This window comes from Phyllostomus hastatus, unplaced genomic scaffold, assembly GCF_019186645.2.
Source record: "Phyllostomus hastatus isolate PE091 unplaced genomic scaffold, TTU_PhHast_1.1 phas_scaffold_182, whole genome shotgun sequence".
In the NCBI taxonomy this organism is placed as follows: Eukaryota; Metazoa; Chordata; class Mammalia; order Chiroptera; family Phyllostomidae; genus Phyllostomus; species Phyllostomus hastatus.
The window spans coordinates 18,490,175-18,502,366 of NW_025334013.1; the positions used below are offsets into that span (position 1 = coordinate 18,490,175).

The 12,192-nt window shown below is 57.4% G+C and overlaps 1 protein-coding gene across 4 annotated transcripts in view; it reads left to right on the forward strand.

Annotated features, from left to right (window-relative positions):
- The window catches only part of PTPRU (protein tyrosine phosphatase receptor type U), a 77,067-nt gene that overhangs the window by 10,578 nt on the left and 54,297 nt on the right, over positions 1-12,192 (forward strand). For all 4 annotated transcript variants that reach the window (XM_045858742.1, XM_045858743.1, XM_045858744.1 and 1 more), the window contains exons 2-7: positions 4,007-4,138; positions 6,961-7,232; positions 7,700-7,781; positions 7,885-8,000; positions 8,342-8,516; positions 9,042-9,335. In XM_045858742.1, the coding sequence (XP_045714698.1) occupies positions 4,007-4,138; positions 6,961-7,232; positions 7,700-7,781; positions 7,885-8,000; positions 8,342-8,516; positions 9,042-9,335 (1,071 nt within the window). The remainder of the gene's footprint in view (positions 1-4,006; positions 4,139-6,960; positions 7,233-7,699; positions 7,782-7,884; positions 8,001-8,341; positions 8,517-9,041; positions 9,336-12,192) is intronic.

Sequence of the window (12,192 nt, forward strand, 5' to 3'; positions counted from 1 at the left end):
CTCTCAGGGAGGTCCTGGCGGAGGCAGGGAGGGGCCTGGCTTTCTCCCTGTCCCTGGTCTGGTGGGGACTGTGTCCCTGAGGTTTGGACTAGGCAGGGGTAAGGGAGTGTGCGTGTGCGTGTGTTGTGTGTCTCTCTGAGTGAGACTGGAGTGTGCGATGTTTGCGTCCAGGATGGGGACTGAGGCCCCTTTCCTCACCAGTTCCTGGCAGCTGACCCCTGGCCCCTTGGTGGCTTCTCGGGCTCCTGGTCCCGTAGTGCCCTCTGGAGAGGCACCTGCCTCCTCGGGGCTCACAGGACACATCTCTCGTCTGTGCAGAGTCCGGGAGCTTCCTGCTCCAGTGCCGCCCGCCTGTGGCTTCCCAACTCAAAGGAGGCCAAACCCCTCTCTCCCTGGCATCCAGGCCTCCCTCCTGTAGCTCTGACCCCCTCCCTCCAGTCTCACTCCCCCGCTGCTGCGGGCAGTCGCTCCTCTCTGTGCCCCGACGGACGACGGACGATGGATGGACGGACTGCGTTTACTCACAGCCTCCCTCCGCCAACCACCGCCGGGCCCTGTGCCTCCCGGGCCCTTCTGCCCAGCTCTGCTGGCCAGGACCGTGCCCATCCCTCCAGGCCCTGCTCGGGTGCACCCACCTCCAGGAACCTTTCCCCTGCACCTTTCCCTCTTAGATCCCGCCCTAGCGACCTCTCATTTGTGTGTCCCCCTCTCCACTCACAGTGGGAGGTCTGCGGGCAGGGTGGTTCTACCGTCCTTGTGCCTCCAGTGGTGCCAGCCCAGCCCCGCCTTGTTCTGTCAGGGAACACTGTCCCTGAATGGCGCTAACACCTGTGGCCAGCAGTAGCCCAGGGCCTGGTTTTGTCTGCCTTGTCATCTTGAATAGAAACAGGTGGCTTCAGGCCCACTTCTGGGGCTGAAGGTGTGGCCGAGGGCAAGCCACCTCATGTCTCTGGGCCTCAGTTTCTGTAGGCTAAATGGGAATAGCGATAGCACCCACCTTCTGAGCTACTGTGAGGGTTCACCGGCGCAAGCGATCACAGGGGAGAGGGGCAGCCCCCTCGTGGTGGTGTTGGTGTGAGTGCCCGCGTCTGTGTCGGTGGAGCTGAGAGGGATTCCCTGCTACCATTCTTGCTCTGAACCCAAAGTCTGATCTAGATTTTTTCCTCCTGGGCTTCTGGCCCCTGGCAGCAGCTGGGTCTCAGGCAGGATCTGGGACTTGGCTTTGGATCTTGGCTTCTGCACCGTCCAGACTGGAGGTCATGGGGGTTTTCCCAGGGCCTGGGAGGGCTGCTTGTTCCCATCCCAGGGTGAGCTGGGGGGGTGCGGGGTTTTCCTGGAGGATATGACCCACTAAGGGTTGTGGCTGGAATGGGCCTGGCTCAGGCATGCAGGACTGGGGATGGACACGGGCCAGGGAGAGGGAGCCATTCTGCCTCAGGGGACCCTCTGGATGGAGTCCGTCAGCTGGGAACGTCTCCCTGGCTGGGGTCCATTATTTGGCAGAGGTCAGGGGTCACTCTGGCCATGGTCAGCCGGTCTGGGGTCAGTCAGTCTGGTGGTCCTTCTGGCTGAGGCCAGGTGGTCTGGCAGTCAGCTGGGTGGCAGTGGGGCCACTCTGGCTCAGGACTACCTGTGCGGGGTCACTGACCTGGGTCGGCCAGTGGGGGGGCTACCCTGGTTAAGGTCGGATGGTCTGCGAGTCCCTCTGACCAGGCCAGTCCATTTGGAAGTCCTGGCAGCACAGGAAGCAGGGAGCTGGCACTATTAAGCTCATGCCAGGGCCGTGGGTGAGACACGGGGCAGCTGCTTTGTTGCCTGTGAAGAAAAAGGAGGAGCCTGAGCCCTCGCTAGGGCTCTAAATCCTCGGCTTCCCTTCCTGGCAATCCCTCTGCCCCAGGGAGGCCTTGGCTAAGACCCTCAGCAGCAGACTCAGCTCAGGCTGAATGAATTCACTCGTCTCCTCCTCCAGGAAGTCCTCCCTGACCACCCTTCCTGGCCAAGTCCTGTCTCTGTGCTGTACTGTGGATCATTTTCTAGTGGGAGAGCTGAGGCCTTCCCAGCACTGATGGGGTTAAATCCCACCTCCCACCAGCCACAGGACATGATGCTGACCAGGGCTTTTCACATAAAAGGGCAAAGAGCTCAGCCTGGGTCTTGCTCCAGCTCTGCAGAGAGGCTTCTGTTATTTCCTTGCATGCACTCTGTGCCAGCCTTATGCCCACTTCTCATCATTTTGCCTACCGATAGGGTCCAAGGAGAGGAGAGGAAAATGCCCCAATGGCGGCGAGCCCCTTTGTGCCTGTCCGTGCCGGGCGTGTTTCCATACGCCACTTTACGTGACCCTCATGACAGCCTAGCGCGTCCCTGCTGCAGATGAAGCAAGAGCCTCCTGCAGTGACGCCGCTGGCTGCGTGTGCAAAGCCACTACTGTTCCTGGCACGTGGCACTCACTCCCCAACTGCTGTCTGTGTCTCTTCCCGCCTCTTCCTGAGCCTGGGAAGCAGCTCACGTTTGCCCCCTGTCTTAGTGAAGGCCTTTTTGGTGGGAGATGTGGACTTTGGCCACCGACTGACATGGGTTCAGATCCTGCTTGTTGTTCACGAGGGCTCGAGCGGCATGCGTGAGGAGCTGCTGTCTCCTGAGTGCTTGCATGTGCTGTAGGCGTTGTGCTAAGTGGACCTACACTGAATCCTCGACAACCCACGTGTGGATGGGAAACGGAAGCTCAGAGAGGAGGAGTGACTTGCCCACAAACTGCAGAGTCAAGACTCACTCCCAAGCCTGCCTGATGCCAAAACCCACTCACCCGTCCACCACATTACACTGTGGCTGCACCCTCCACCCCTCGGAGCCTCCGCCACCTCGTGTGTCTCCTGCGGGCGGACACCCGGGCTGGCGTGCGTGTGTGCCTGCTTCCTTGCCATTCGCTCAGGCATTCGTCTGGTCTCGGATGCTTCCGACTGCCCCGATGGGACTCTGAACACTGAGGCTGGGGAGTGGGTGCAGGGACTGGCGTGCAGTCACTTTCCGATCCCGTGGTACTCTCAGGCTGGTCAGGTGTCTGTCTCAGCGCTTGGATGAGCTCGCTAAGATTTACGGCCCTCGTTGCCAGCCAGAGGTCTCACGGCTATTTCGGTCCTCTCCTCCTTCCTCTTCTTCTCATGTAACCTGCAAATACTGGTTCCAAATCATGAGAATTTGCTTCCCCTACTCATGCCCCATCCACACACGACTGCGCTTTCGCGTGTCACACTCCTGCAGGCAGATACCTTAGTCGGGTGACTTTGGGCAATGACTGAAACTCCGGAGCTCGTCTGCTACGTGGGGATGGTGGTGGTGCTCGCTGCGGAGGCGAGGCCTGAGTGTGCGTCTGCGTTGGAAGTGTTCAGGGCTTGTGGTGAGCCTGTCACCAGTGTTATCTTCAAGGACATGCTGTTAGGGCTGGCGTAGGGCATTCCTGACCCGGCCGGTCTCGGGGTCCGCTGTGTCTGTCCCCTGTATGGCATTGGAGGGGCAGGCGATGGGACACTGACTAGCATTCAGGAGATCTCGTTTCATACCCTGTCTCTGTCACTAACCAGCTGTGTGACCTGAAAGAAGTCATTCTGCCTCTTAGGGCCTCAGTTACCTCACCTGCGAAATGGGGGTAGTTCTAGTCCTGCTGTCAGGAGCTGTCGTGAGACTCTGATGATGGAGCAGTGATGATAACTAGTTCTTGTCGAGGAGTCTTTGACGGGTGGTGCAGCAGTAGGGGGTCCTGGAAAGTACCGGGGGCGTGGGCATTGTGCAGAGGCCTGGCACTGGGGGGAGACGATGAAGAGAGGGTCTTGGTAGAGGGGGACGGTGGAGGAGGGAGAGTTTTGTGGGAGGGCGCAGTGAGGGGAGGGAGCGGAGGTGGGTGGGCCTGGGTGGGAGAGGGCAGTGTGGGGGCACCTGGAGGAAACCCAGGAGCCCTCCCGGCCGGCAGCCCTGTCCTGGCCTTGCTAACCAGGCCCCGCCCTCACAGCCGGCTGCACCTTCGAGGAGGCAAGTGACTCAGCAGTGCCCTGCGAGTACAGCCAGGCCCAGTACGACGACTTCCAGTGGGAGCAGGTGCGGATCCACCCTGGCACCCGGGCGCCTGTGGACCTGCCCCATGGTGAGTGTCCTCTCAGCTGCCATTGCCCATGCGTCTCCTTCTGGGGCATTCTGCCCACTTGCCGTGTGACCGCGGGTGCACCCCTCAGCCTCTGGGCCTCCTCCGCTTTGGCGTCTGTAGAGACATATGCGACAGTGCGAACATGGAGCTCTCTGGACACCGCCCAACTGTGCACAGCCTGTGGTTTTCCCTGTAAAGTGGGTGTGGGTCCAGGTAATCAAAGCCCCCCTCTTCTCCCAGAGAGCCCCTGCATCCTGGTCTCCCAGGACCCGAAGATGCTGATGGAGCAGTAACATTAGGGGCTGGATATGTGTGAAACCTTCCTTCCTGTGCCCCTTTTTTCTTGCAAGCCCCAGATCCTCCCCGCCTTCTGCAATGCCCTGCTGCTGTTTCAGGATGGGGCACTTTGGGCATTGTGAGCCCTGGGCTGGGGGGCCAGGAGACAAATTACCTACATGGACTCTAGTTCTGGCCTCCTACTCTGGTCCTGGCCCCTAGGGCACTGGTCCCAGCACCGTGAAGAATGGGCTTCTAATCCTGGCATTGTCACTTTATCAGCTGTGTGACCATGGGCAAGTCACTTAACTTCTCTGGGCTTCCCTTTTCTTAACTGTAAAATGTGGAGAGTAATTCATTTCACAGGGGTTTTAGATAAAGTACATAACATGGGATGGCATGTAGGGGTTTGATTAATGTTTAGTTGCTGTTGTTGGAGGTATTTGAGGGGGCCCAATTACTAGCACCCCTCTTCGCTGGGAATCAACTAGGAGTTAATAAAGGGATAAGACAGGTAGAAGCCAAATTATCGACCTTCTTATCGGTAAAGACTAGGTGGGAGGAGATAGGATAGTGTGAGAACCGCACGGGCTTGCTGAGGGACCCTCAGGGACAGATAGCCTGTGGGCCCTTCCTCTTTGCCCTGTCACAGTAGGGGGCCAGGGTCTAACAGCTCAGCTCTCAGCGTGGCCGGGATTGCAACTGCTGTGAAGGGTGCGGGGGAGGGGGAGAGGGAAGGGCACCAAAGTTCCTCAGTGACGGGGCCAGGAGTGGGAGCCCACAGGAGAGATGCCCTCCACGCCCTGGCTTGGGTGGCCTCCAGTCCTCACCTCCCTCGCTGGCATTGCCTCCTGGAGGCCTCCCCACCTCCCCTTCTGCGCCCTGCGCCCTCCCTGGGGCTTTCCTCTCTGCCTCTGCAGGGCTCCCAGCTCCCTGTTTGACCTCTGTACCCTCAGGTGTCAAAGTCTGACCTGTGTGACAGTGACCTGTCAAGGCGCCCCCCATGGTAGGGCCCTGTGTGGACTGTCTCTGTGTCCCCAGGGCCCTGGCTCCGTCTGGTATGTGGTTGGCAGGCAGGGACGAGGTGATGTGCATTCACCTGTAACAGGCCTGACCCCCGAGTGCGGGCTGTGGCCCCCTCACACACGTGAGCAGAGGCGTATCCAGTGAGACGGGGGAGAGAGAAATGTAGCAAATAACGTGGGTCTTGGGCTGGATCCTGGGGATGCCGTGGTCAGCAAGGTGGACACAGTCTCTGCTTTCCTGGTGCTGTCCGTCTTGGGGAGGGCGTGGAGGATGGAGAGAGAAGGGACAGAGACAGGAGAGAGGAGAAGGCAGAGCCACAGGATGACGGGAGTAAACGAAAGAAGGGTGGGGGAGGCCGAGTGGGAAAACCTCGAGAAAGGAGAGAGGTGGAGGGAGCAGAGGGAAGAAGCAAGAACGAAGTGTCAGATGGAGTGGGGAGCGGCACACACAGCTGCTGACAGGGAGAGGGGAGAGGAGGACGCCGAGTGGGCCAAGGGAGGCTGCTGGGGGCCGGGATCTGTCCCTTCCTGAGAGGGGATGGGGACCTGGGGCTTTGTTTACGAACCCGCCTGGGCCGAACCCCAAGCGGCCTTCACAGGCTTCTGGCTCGTGGAGATGAATGAGATCGCCTCTGCGGAGTCCCTGGGGAGTCCTCCCGGAGCTGGGAGCTGAATGAGTTTGTGTTGGCTGTCGGCCAAGCCCAGGAGGAGGCAGCGCTGGTGGCTGCGGGCACCCCCTTGGCAGCTGCTGGGGCCTTCTCTCCACGGAAGGGAAGCCATGACCCCTCAGCCAGGTCCCCAGGAGGCCTGCCCACTCCCTCACCCCGGTCCCAGGCTCGCTCACAGCTTGCATCTCTGGGGAAGGGGTGGGGCTGCCTTTCCTCAGGTTGGAAACCAAGAGAATTGTATCTCAGGAGTTTCGATTGGGGGCGGGGTTGGGGGGGGCAGTGCTGGAAGAGAAGTTAGAGTCCTTCCTTGCAATCTGCTCTACACATTCACTCGGCTTGGGTCCAGAGCCTGTGCTGGGGACACGGTGGAGGCCCGAGGCACCATAGGCTGCTGAGAAACAGACACAGCTTTATTAATGATCCAAGCGCCGGGGGCGGGGAAGCCCGTAGAAAGATGGGGTGGGGGTGAAACCTCAGAAGAGGTGGCCGTGGAGGGCCATTCGTGCCAGGCTCTTGACCTCGGGGGTGAGTGGCCCAGTCCCTGCCTCCAGGGACAGCTCCGAACACGGGGAAGCCTCGGATCAGCCTGAGTTTGGATGGCGATGGTAGGGGGAGAGGAGCAAGAGAAGGTTTGGGGCTTTTTTTGCTGCTCCAACCCTCTCCTTTGGGGAACAGACTCAGGGAAGTGCAGGGAACCCGGTGATGAGCGCTGGGACCGGAACTCAGAACCCCTGGCCCACGGCGGGTGCACGTGCCTGGGGTCCCTTGTTCCGGCCCCTCCTCTGTGCCCCCCTGACCTCGGTGCTCCCCGGCGGTCTCTTCAGCTCCTGACTCGTTCCCCCTCTCCTTCCAGGCTCCTACCTGCTGGTCAATGCTTCCCAGCATGCTCCAGGCCAGCGGGCCCATATCATCTTCCAGAGCCTGAGTGAGAACGACACCCACTGTGTGCAGTTCAGCTACTTTCTGTACAGCCGGGACGGGCACAGCCCGGGCACGCTGGGCATCTACGTGCGGGTCAACGGAGGCCCCCTGGGCAGCCCCGTCTGGAACATGAGCGGATCCCACGGCCGCCAGTGGCACCAGGCGGAGATGGCTGTCAGCACCTTCTGGCCCAATGAGTATCAGGTAGGCTGAGTGCAGTCTGTGGTCGGCTCATGCTTTGGGGCGGGGCTGGAGGGGCGTCCCCTTGAGGCCAGACTGAAGTTGGGATTAGTTTGTTCAGCGTCAGAGTCAATCTGTGGTCAAGGTCAGGGGTCAGTGTGTGGTCAGTGCTGGGTTTTTCAGTGAGGGTTCAGTCTGGGCTCAGCATCAGAGGTCATTCTCAGTGGGGATAGTCTGCGGCTGGGGTCAAGGGTGAGTTGGAACTGTGCCCCTGTCTGGCTGGGAAGAGTTTTGCTGCTTGAAGGGTTAGGATGGAACCTCTGGCCTTGACCTTGTTAGCTCTGGGTGCTGCCAGGTCACTGCGAGCAGGGCTGACCTCTGCTGGTCTGAGGATGGGGCTGGAGCAGAGCTGAGCGGGGGCTCTTGTGGACACCTCCCCAGGCAGGGCTGGAGGAATGTCAGTGTGACAGGGGCCCTCCCGCCTCTCCCAGGTGCTGTTCGAGGCCCTCATCTCCCCAGACCGCAGGGGCTACATGGGCCTAGACGACATCCTGCTCCTCAGCTACCCCTGCGGTGAGTTCCAGACCCCGGGGGTTCAAGGTGAGGGGTGCGGTCCCTCACGGCTCTGCCTGCGGGGGGCGTAGACCGAGCTCACTCCGCGGCTGCTTTCCCGCAGCAAAGGCCCCGCACTTCTCCCGCCTGGGCGACGTGGAGGTCAACGCCGGCCAGAACGCCTCCTTCCAGTGCATGGCCGCGGGCCGAGCTGCGGAGGCGGAGCGTTTCCTCCTGCAGGTGAGGGCGCGGGAACCTTGGCCGGAGTGCGTTGGGGGCCTCTTCCGTGCCCTGGCTCTGCTCTGCCCTCTTGGGTGCCTGCATCCCCCCCAGGCCAGAGCGCGGCCCCAGGGTCCCCCAACTGCACTGTCCACCAAAGGCGGAGCGACCACCTTTCTTTAATCAGCTTCGCACCTTCCTGTGGCGGAGCGGGTCCCGGGAGCCCCCTGTGCCCCCAGTGGAGGCAGCAGGGACGGCTAAACGGGGCCAGGACAGTTGCTACTCCCTCCGGCCGGGTCAGAGCGAGGTTGGGACCCTCTCTCCCTGGCGTCCCTGACTCTGTCGCCCCTCTCCCCGAGCAGCGGCAGAGCGGGGCGCTGGTGCCCGCGGCCGGCGTGCGGCACATCAGCCACCGTCGCTTCCTAGCCACCTTCCCGCTGGCCGCGGTGGGCCGCGCGGATCAGGACCTGTACCGCTGCGTGTCCCAGGCCCCGCGCGGCGCGGGCGTCTCCAACTTCGCAGAGCTCATCGTCAAGGGTCAGCGCGCGCGCGCTCGCGGAGGGCGAGGCCGAGGGGGCTGCGGAGCGGGGGTCTTGCAGGTTCCGGGTCTGACCCAAAGGAAACGTGGCCTAGGGAGCTGGAAGGGTCTCTCTCCCGGGAGAGGAGGTCTTAATGGAGGGGGTGGGGTCTGACCGACAGGCCGGCCTGCGGGACGACCCGGTCCAGGTGTGAGCCCAGCGAGGCGGGATTGAGCCGCAGGGACCCAGGTTGACCTGAGTTGGTACCGGATCAGTCCCTGGAGGCGAGGACTTGGGGCTTCCAAGGGGAAGTGAGGGAGAGGGTGTGGGTTGAGAGGTTAGGAAGGGGTCAGCCTTTGGAGCAGGGCGCCCCTTAGGGCCTGGGCATTGAATGGGGAAGGGAGAAGCGTTCTGGTCCAGGACCTGGGGGCTGCGCGAGGATGGGGAGGGCTCTTGGGGATTTGGGGGTGATGGGATGGGGACCTGGGGCCCGGGGCCTCACAGCAACATCCTTCGGCTCCTCCTCCACCCTCTGTCCCCGCAGAGCCCCCCACTCCCATCGCGCCCCCGCAGCTGCTACGCGCTGGTCCCACCTACCTCATCATCCAGCTCAACACCAACTCCATTATCGGCGACGGGCCAATAGTGCGCAAGGAGATTGAGTACCGCATGTCTCGCGGCCCGTGGGCAGAGGTGCACGCGGTCAACCTGCAGACCTACAAGCTGTGGCACCTGGACCCTGACACGGAGTACGAGATCAGCGTGCTGCTCACACGCCCGGGCGAGGGAGGCACCGGCCGCCCCGGGCCGCCCCTGGTCAGCCGCACCAAGTGCGCAGGTGTGTGCCTCGTGAACCCACTCCTTCCCTCGGACACCCGGTCCGGGCTCAGGGCATCCAAGGGGGCAAGTGGCGCGATGCGAAAGGTAGTGCGGGCTGCATCTGTGCTTCTGAAACTTGCTAAGATGTGATTTTTCTTCAATCGTTGTTATGGGAAAGATAAGAATGATGGCTAACTTGTAACTTTGTGCCAGACACTTATACATGTGTGTGCACACACATTCTTACCGATGTAAAACTCACAGCAACCCCATGGTCCCGGTCCTCTCCTTGTACCCGTTTTGGAGATGAAGTGACTGAGGCTCAGAGATGTTAAGTGGCCCAAAGTAACACAGCTAGTAGGTGGCAGAGCTGGCATTGCCGCCCTCGACTGACTGTCTCCAGGATCTGTGTTCTTTGTTTTGTATCATGCCATCTAGATAAAATAAACGACTAACCCCCGTTAAATAAAAAAGTGTGTTATTAAATGGAGCTGGGTTCTCTGGTCTAGGCATTTGAGCCCGAGGTCTGCTCTTGCACCTTGAAAAGGGTAAAAGCATTTTAATCCTAAGAGAAATTGAAAAAAGAACAATTTTTCCACTCTGTGATTTCAGCTTTTCTTAACGTTGGAGTTTTGTTGCAATAATTGTAGATTCATACACAGTTGTAAGAAAAAAAAACACACAGACAGAATCCCCTATACCCCCCACCCTGTTTCCTGCAATGGTAACATGTTGCAAAACTGTAGCATAATATCACAATCAGGATATTGACATGGATGCACTCCACAGATCTTATTCAGACTTCTCCCGTTTCGCTCGTAGTCATTTGTATGCGGTTAGTTCTACACAGTCTGTCACACGTGTGGGTTTGTGTATTTGTCACCACAGTCAAGATGCCCGGCAGTTCCGGCAGCCTGAGGACCTCGGTGCTGCCCTCTCACACCCGCACTCACCTCCGGTCCTTCCTCCGCCCCAGACCCTGATCACCGCCCATCTGTCCTTCATTTCTAAAATGTCATTTCAAAAAGGGCACATAAATCATGGCGTTATTATATAACCTTTTGGAGTTGGTTTTTAAATTTGCTACCACTTTTACTGAGCTATAATTCACACCTCATACGATTCACTCATTAGGATGTGGTGGTTTTTAGCACATTCACAGAGCCGGGCAGCCGTCAACACCATCAGTTTTCAAACACGTTCATCTCCCTCCCCAAGAGGAAACTTCCCACCTTTCAGCAGCCCGCTCATCCCTCCCTGGCCCTCCGACAGTAGGCGAGCAGTCATTTCCTCTGTCTCTACAGAGTTACCTCTTTGTGGACGTTTCATGTGAATGGAACCTTACAATATATAGTTGTTTTGTGTGTGTGACTGGCTTCTTCCACTTAGGATAATGTTTTCAAGGTTTGTCCATCCTGTGGCATGTGTCAGTACTTCGTTCCTTTTATTGCTGAGTAATATTCTGTTGTTGTACGGACAATACTACAATTTATCCATTCACCAGCTGATGGGTATTTGGGGTGTTTGTACTTTTTGGCTATTATGAAGAATATCACTATGACTATTCAGGGACAGGTTTTGGTGTGGACGCATGTCTGCATTTCTTCTAGGTATGTAGCATGTGTGTTACATGGTAACTGCGTCAGAGTGGCTGTCCCATTTTACATCCCCATTGGTAGTGTATGAGGGCTCCGATTTCTCCGTATTCTCGTCAACACTTGTTATTGTCTGTCTCCTGATTATGACCCTCCTCATGGGTGTGAAGTGGTATCTTACTGTGGCTTTGGTTTCCTTTTCCCTGATGGTTAATAACATTCAACATTTTTTCATGTGCTCATTGGTCATTGGTATGTCTTCTCTGTAGAAATGTCTATCCAGATCCTTTACCCATTTTAAGTTGTTTTTTTTCCTTTTGTTACTGAGTTGTAGGAGTTGTTTATATATTCTAGATACTAGACCCTTATTGGATATATTTGCAAACATTTTCTTCCTTTCTGTGGGTTGTCCTTTAACTTTCTTGATGGTGTCCTATGAAGGACAAAAGTTTTTTAATTTTGATGAAGCCCAATTTGTGCTTTTGATGTCATATCTAAAATTATTGCTTAATCCAAAGTCACAAAGATTTACCCCTATGTTTTCCAAGAGTGTCATAGACATTTAGACCCTTGACCCATTTTGAGTTAATTTTTGTATATGGTGTGAGGTAAGGACCTAGCCTCATTCTCTTGCATGTGGATGTCCAGGTGTCCCAGCACCATTTATTGAAAAAAATCTTCTTTTCCAGTTGAATTGTTTTGGCACTGAGAGTGAGTGTTCTGTTCAGCACAATCCCCTGGAGATTTATCCAAGTTGTTGTGTATATTAACAGTTCATTCCTTTTTTTTTTTTTAAAGATTTTATTTATTTATTTCTAGAGAGGGAAGGGAGGGAGAGAGAGAGAGAGAGAGAAACATCAGTGTGCGGTTGCTGGGGGTCACGGCCTGCAACCTAGGCATGTGCCCTGACTGGGAATCGAACCTGCGACACTTTGGTTCGCAGCCCGAGTTCAATCCACTGAGTTCATTCCTTTTTATGGCCGAGTAGTGTTCTGTGGTATGGGCACACCACAATTTGTTTAACCTTCCGCCTGTTGAAGGACATCTGGGCTGGTACCGCTTTCTGGCTGTGACAAGTGAAGCTGCTGTGAACATTTGCGTGGAGGTTCCTCATGGACATGAACTTTCAGGGATCGATGCTCCCAGCGGATGGGTCATGTGGTAATGGCATATTTAGATTTATGGGAAACTGCCAGGGTAGCTGGGTGTTTTACATTTTCACCAGCCATGTGTGAGTGATCCAGTTTTCAGCATTCTTGTCAACATTTGCTGTTGTCGGAT